We start from the raw sequence: 7,500 nt of genomic DNA, 5'->3' as shown, positions 1-7,500 counted from the left end.
TAAGACTTTCTAGCTGTTGTAAATAAGATATAAGTGTTATATTATATATATGTTGCTTACTCATAACTTCTTTTACTTCATTTTGTAATTTTAGCTTCCACGTTTCACTCCTTAGATATTAGGAAGAGAATGCGTTAACATTCAAAAGAATTAAGCAAAAATGCTTCGTATATAGTACTATATTCATATGAATACACACATACACACAGGAGCACAACCACTAACCAACACACCCACCAATACACATGCACAAAGACGCACACACACACACACAGACGCATACACATACACACACAAACACACACACACACACACACACACACACACACACACACACACACACACACACACACACAGATATATATATATATATATATATATATATATATATATATATATATATATATATATATATATATATATATATATATATATATATATATATATATATGTATATGTATGTGTATATACTTATGTAATATATATATATATATATATATATATATATATATATATATATATATATATATATATATATATGTATGTATGTATGTATAAATATATATGTATGTATGTATGTATGTCTCTCTCTCTCTCTCTCTCACTCTCTCTCTCTCTCTCTCTCTCTCTCTCTCTCTCTCTCTCTCTGTCTCTCTCTCTCTCTCTTTCTCTCTCTCTCTCTTTCTCTCCACCTCCCTCTCTCTCTCTTTCTCTCCACCTCTCTCTCTCTCTCTCGCTATACACACACACACACACACACACACACACATACACTCACACACACACTCACACACACACACACATAAATAAATATATATATATATATATATATATATATATATATATATATATATATATATATATATATATATATATATATATATATATATGTATGTATATATATATATTCGTATCGGTTCCTAAGTGGAAATACATTTACAAATTTGTATATATACTATATACGTCCGGTTATACAGGAAATCCGTATTTGTATGCACATAAATGTATGGGAGTACACAAGAGTACTTATTCTGACACATTTCAATTGAACTTTTTTGCTTCTTTGTTTGTTCTGGCCACATCAGTCACAAGATCACAAGCTAGGGGATCCCATGCCACTCCCGAGCAGGTCATAGACACTTCAATCCCACAGACACCCGGCCTTCAGCTTACCAACACCTTATGTTAGTCACCTGGAGTTCCTTATCTCTCTTTTTATCCACCTCCTCTCTCCCCACCTCATTGAAAAGAGCAACAAATCTTCCCTTTGAAAAGCAATATTCTTTGAAAAGATAAACTGTCTCACTTTCAAAAGAAAACATGTATAGCCTTGACAATAAAAATAAAATCCATACATCCCTCACCACCATACCCCCCCCCCTCCCCTTTGAGGTTTAGAGAGGCAGAGTGAAGCTTAGAGCTTAGAGTCACCGAGCTCTGCCTCAGATCCGTCCCACAGTCTATCCCCGGACGAAAAGAAGGCAGAAGTCCCATGCATGTCTTATAACCCGAAGGGACGAGCTCCTGTCCTTTTTAAAGTTTTGTGCCGAATCTGCATATTGCTCAACTACTAGATATTTTGCCAGGGTCCTTGGTCAGCGCAGGACCTAAAATCCTGTGGCCTTTTATGGCGTGTGTTTCCCTTCCTCTCCTCTTCCTTCCCTTCCCTCCCTTACTTCTCTGTCCTCATTTACCCTTTCCTTAGCCTGACGTGTTGAGTGGAGAGCGGCAGCGGATTGTCCCTTTATAGCCTGTATGTAGGTTACCTCGCTTTTTTTTCTTTCTTTCTTTCTTTTTTTCTTCTTCTTCTTTTTTTGGGGATGGGGTATTCGTTATGGTCTTTCTGCTTTGAGGTCTCTCTCTCTCTCTCTGTCTCCCTGTATCTCTCTCTCTCTCTGTCTCCTTGTCTCTGTCTCTCTCTTTCTCTCTCTTTCCCCCTCTCTCTCTCTCCCTCTATCTCTTATTCCTTCCTCAATTCCTCAACCAATAGTAAGGTCCCGCCCCTCCCCAACATCCCTCCTTCCCCATACATCCCCCCTCCCTTTCCTCATCTCCTTGCCCCCCCCTCCCCCCACCACATCCACCTAACCCCTTCCACCCCAAACTCTCACTCATAGATACACCCACACATTTTTAGTACGAAGGAGCTTGTGCCTTCCCCAGAATGAAATTTTAATGTCAGAATCCCCCCTCTGAGATTAGCCTCAATCCATCCCTATCACTGATGCGATTCCACTGATAAAAGATAAATTAATTCCACCGCAGGCGGCACAGCAATCATCATTTTACACTCCAGGTTAGTCTACGAAATAAAGAAGGAATTGCAAGCGGTCACAGCATGCACCACTCCCCAAGCATGGGACACAGAGTCAAAGCATGAGAACTTTTAGCTTTAGTTCACTCATCGACTAGACTCTTGTAGAATGTAGCATGAACCCCAGACACGAAGTAAGACAGTACACCAGGGGGGAAAGATGCATCTTGGAGTTTTATTACCATGATCAAAATAACTTAAAAGACTAATAACAATAACGAATCTTTTCTGCTGTCGAGATGAATTTTGGAATCTGTGAATCATTCACGATTTTAGTGCAAGGCCCCGTCTAGCCCAAGACTTTTTTTAAGTATTCTTTTATCTATTCATTTATTTTTAACACGCAGTTTCATTTTCAGGACCTTTGTCTCACCACGAAGCTAGCATGTGCATGCCGTACTTATGGTCACTCTCAGTCACAATAATAACTCTCCTATTCCACACTATTCACTGGCATATTTTCTTAACTAAACCATTTTCTTGTCCTCTTGGTGTAAGATATTGAATAACCTTTGGACTCCACTTGCCAAAAACGCCCCAAACCGGTGAAGCATGTGTTCAGTGACACTCTAGACTCCCTCCTGAATTTGCATATCCTCTCCTGAAGTGCTTAAGGTTCCCCCTGACAACTGTTCATATTTTTGTTCTCGTGTAATCAGATCGAGAGTTTGCATTACACTCTCTGTGCAGTTCATTTTCCAATAGTCAGTGGCTGCTGTTTGAACACGTTCGCTTTGTAACGACGTCAGTGTCATCTTTCTGAATCAAAGGAAACTTCTTGTTTGGTCAGTGTCCTTGCTCATGAGACTTGATAGAGACGAACACCCGTTTCGGTAGAGCCTTCCGGCGCCGCGGCCGCCCCTAACCCCTGCCTCTGTCTTCTGCAGCATAACCAGAGCCTCCCGACCAATAGGGCGTCCTACGCCGACCTGCCCCTCCCGCCCGACGCCCAGCCAGGCTACCAGGTCAGCGCCACCGACCTGTGCCTCTTCGTCGCCCAGCGGAGGAGCGCCTACCAGCCCCTGCCCACCGAGGACCCCGCCGCGCCCGCCGCCCGCGCCGCCCCCGGGCCCGCCAGCCCCGCGGCCAGCCCGGACGACGGCCACATCTACGCCGCCGTGGCCCCGGTGGCGCGCGCGGCGGCCCGCCCGGCGTCCGCGCACATCTACGCCGCGGTGGACGCGTCCCCGCGCCGCGCCGTCGGACGCGCCTCGCCGCAGCACGCCCCTCCCGCGCCCTCGAGCTCGCCGCCCGCGGGTCGGACGAGCGCCCTCGACCTCCCCGCCAGCGCACACCTCCACGCCTCTCTCCCCCGCCCCAGGAGCAGCGCCGCCCACCTCGGCAGGGGCGGCAGTGGCGCGCCCGCCGCCCTTGCACCCAACAACATCTACGCCACGATAGACGCCCGCAGAAGCCCCGCGGCGCCCGGAGCGAGCCCCGCCGCCCTTGCCTACGTCACGCTGGGCAGCCGAGGTCACGCGAGGTCGCCGCTCGACTTCCGAGACCCAAGGACGTCGGTCCGGGCGCCAGTCATCCGGACGCCCAACGAGAGTGCTGTGTGAACCTCTCTCTCTCATTTTCTTTCATTCTATTTTCTCTCTCTCTCTCACTCTCTATTCTCTCTCTCTCTCTCTCTCTCTCTCTCTGTCTCTCTCTCTCTCTCCCTCCCTCCCTCCCTCCCTCCCTCCCTCTCTCTCTCTCTCTTTCTGCCTCCGTCAATGTATCTCTTAGTTGCCACTTCTCAACTGACGTGTCTGTGGACGTCCGAGCCGCCCGAGGAAGCGGAGACGACGCTCGCCTCCTCCGCTCGCCTCCTCCGGCCGAGGCTCAGACCGGTCGACTCATCTGCTTCGAAGGACTGGTTCAGTTTCGTGCTGACTGGAATGAAACCGTTCTGCAGAAAGCTTTAATGTATCTATAAGTGGACTCGTAAGCATGTGAGATCTCTGCTGTACTTTTTTTTCTTTCTCTCTCTCTCTCTGTCTTTCTTTTTTTTTCTTTCCCTTTCTTTGTCAATTCACGTGCACCTCCTCCTTTGATTTCCAAACCGGAACCGACTTCTTCTTTTTTTTTAGACATAACGATACCATATAGGCAATCGCGAGCGTTATATTCGAGATGTACATTATATATAAATATATAAATATATATGACGGGATGCTGTATTGTTAGAGACCGGCTGATACACACGCTACCCTTCTGGCGGCGTCTCTCCCGTTGCTATGGTAACATCTCCTCGTTTTAATGAGGAGTAATATTCTCTCATGTTTGGAGGCTTCCATGTAAATATTAGTCGAGGTTTTATATGTAGCATTATCTAGGTAAGGTTTTACTTTTAGACGTAGTGGTTGCATACTAGGAGACTGTTTGATTGGAGTTCTATGGATGTGTCATTGTTGAATAAAAATGATAATGATAATGATGGTAATGTTAATAATGATGATAAGGATAATAATGATAATGGTAATAGCAGTGATAATAATAATTATGATAATAATAAGGGAAAATGTTGAAAAAATTTTTATTCTCCCTTTTTTAATATCACTACTTGAAAAAAAGGATCTTCTAGTGACATTTCTTTTTTCTTTTTTCTTTTTATCTCTTTGGTCTTTTTTTTATTATTATTACGCAAACATGATAAAGACGATTGGCTGGAACATCCTATATATATATTTTTTTATATATATCGTGAACAGGTAACTGTAAGCAGTTCTTATGATCTGCAAAACATGATCTTAATAATTAATTTTCTTTATTTCATATTATTAATTTTTCATCTATTCATTCATTTATTTATTATTCTTTGAATGCGTCGATTTTAGCAAATTTAACATTTTCTTTTCCTTCCCTTCGGAGACAAACGTTCACATTGCGTGAGAAGAAACGTTTTTCCCTTTTCCCCCCTCCTTTGTTGTAACGTTCTGTAAACGTTCATTTTAGAGGGGTTGCTACTACACTTGTATATAATAACATAAATAAGCCTCTCTCTCATTCCCTTCTTTGCTAAAAAAAAAAAAAAGAAAGAAAGAAAAAGAAGGAAAATAAAGAAGAAAAATGGTTTTATAGTCTGAGGATTTATCACTGAGCGTTCATACTTGCGATATATATTGTGAAATTATTTGTATATTGTAAATATCACTTTCAACCAAGGTCTCAATGACTTTTGTTGGGAAGAAAAAATTAGGTTAAGATTTTTTTTTTATGGCGTATAAACAAGGGAGAGAAAAAAAGGAAAGAAGGAAATGCTTCTGTATATATGTCAATTTCCTCCTCCATTTTATCTTTCTTTTCCTCCTCCTTCTCCCCCCCCCCTCCGTTCTCTCTCTCTCTCTCTGTCTGTCTGTCTGTCTGTCTCTTTCTCTCTCTCTCTCTCGCTCTCTCTCTCTCTATCTCTCCCTCTCTCTCTCTCTCTCTCTCTCTCTCTCTCACACACACACACACACACACACACACACACACACACACACACACACACACACACACACACACACGCACGCACGCACGCGCACACGCACGCACACAGACACTCGCTTACACACTTCTAAAAGCAAACACTCTCCACTCCGAATAGTCCCCGAAAGCTAATAGATGAATTATGTAGCACTTTTGGTTCAGGGAATTGAGTTTCAAAAAATGGAAGTAATAATATCCCCATATTTACTTTTGTCTTTATTTTCTTTGCTGCTTCTACTTCTTCCTCTTCTTATCCTCATTCATATTACGTTTCTTTTTTTTTTCCTTGCCCCTTCTGCTTCTCCTGTTATTTTTAACTTCCTTTTTCTTTTATTCATCCCTTTATCTTTACTTCCACCTCCTTCGCCTTCCCACTCCTAACCTCCCCCCCCTACCCCCCTCCCCTTTCCAGAGCTCGCCCTGTTCTTTATCCCACTTCCTCTTCCCATTTTCCACTCCTCTCCTACCTATTTAGCCCCATCCTCCTATTATTTTTCCAAACTTACCTCCTACTTTCTTTATCCCCCTCCCTCCAATTCCCTTACATTCCCTCCGCCTTCTAACTATTTATCTACCTCAGTCTTTACCTCTTTATTCATCTCCATCCTGTTTCTTCAACTTGTTCGCCATTTTCTGTGCTTTACTTCTTCCTCCTCCTATCCCTCTCCCTCCTAAGTCTTGAAATTTTCCTTTTATCACGTCCCTTGTGCCCTAACCCCCCCCCTACCCTCTAACCCTTCACCCCGACCCATAACACTCCCCTCCCCTTCCCCCTACCCCTCTACCCCTCCCCCTCTTACTTATTACCCCTTTCTTCCTCTCCATTTCCGCCCTCCCTCTCCCTCCTCCTTCCCCTTACACCCTCCCTCCTCTAACCTATCCCCCATCCCCATCCCCCCTTCACCGCCCCCTCCCCCTGGTCCAGATCCATTGATACGTTACAATTAAACGTTTACAAACAGGAAAGCATAAAAACGTTGATTCTACCGCTCAGCCAATTGTAAATACTATTATTATTATTATTGTTATGATCATTATCATTCTGCGTTATCATTATTATGATTATTATTGCTATCATAAAACTGTAATTACTATGACCATTTCAAACCTTTGTCTGTATTATTATTATTATCATGATTACAATTCTTTACTATTATTATGATTATCTTATCTCTTATGATAACTTTCATCATTTTCCTTTTTCTACTTTCAAATTCAGTGTCTGTCTTATGATTATTATAATCTTTCATTATAAACATTATCAATACAATTTCGATGTTTATTTCATCTTTGTTCTTGTTCTTTGCCTAATACTGGTCATATTTTTGTTGGCATTATCATAACAAACAATTTTGTTATCCTTATTATCATTCTTATTATTTGTTATGTTGTATTTGTCATTCCTTTTACTATTACTATTCTTATCATTATTATTATTTTATCTATTCATTATTACTGCTTTCATTATTGTCCTTAATATGGCTGTTGTTACTATTATTATTACTGTCACTACTATGATCATTACTTTTGTCATTATCATTATAACTATTAGGAATGTTATTAACATCCTTATTATTATTACTAGTATTATAATTGTTATTATGCTCATTATTTTCATTATCGTTATTTTCGTTATCATTATTGTTATTATTATTATTATTATTATTATTATTATAATTATTATTGTTTTTAATATTATTATATCTACATCATTTCTATTATTATTTTCATTA

The 7,500-nt window shown here is 41.6% G+C and overlaps 1 protein-coding gene across 1 annotated transcript in view; it reads left to right on the top strand.

The window, feature by feature from the left end:
• The window catches only part of LOC113817663 (kin of IRRE-like protein 1), a 180,277-nt gene extending 176,400 nt beyond the window's left edge, over positions 1–3,877 (top strand). Inside the window, exon 15 of the mRNA XM_070122500.1 lies at positions 3,202–3,877. Coding sequence (XP_069978601.1) covers positions 3,202–3,876 — 675 coding nt within the window. The 3' untranslated portion in view covers position 3,877. The remainder of the gene's footprint in view (positions 1–3,201) is intronic.
• The last annotated feature ends 3,623 nt before the right edge of the window (positions 3,878–7,500 follow it).

Source organism: Penaeus vannamei, chromosome 6 (genome assembly GCF_042767895.1).
Source record: "Penaeus vannamei isolate JL-2024 chromosome 6, ASM4276789v1, whole genome shotgun sequence".
Taxonomy (NCBI): domain Eukaryota; kingdom Metazoa; phylum Arthropoda; class Malacostraca; order Decapoda; family Penaeidae; genus Penaeus; species Penaeus vannamei.
The sequence above is the reverse complement of the archived record's forward strand: the minus strand, read 5'-3'. Positions and strand labels throughout refer to the sequence as shown.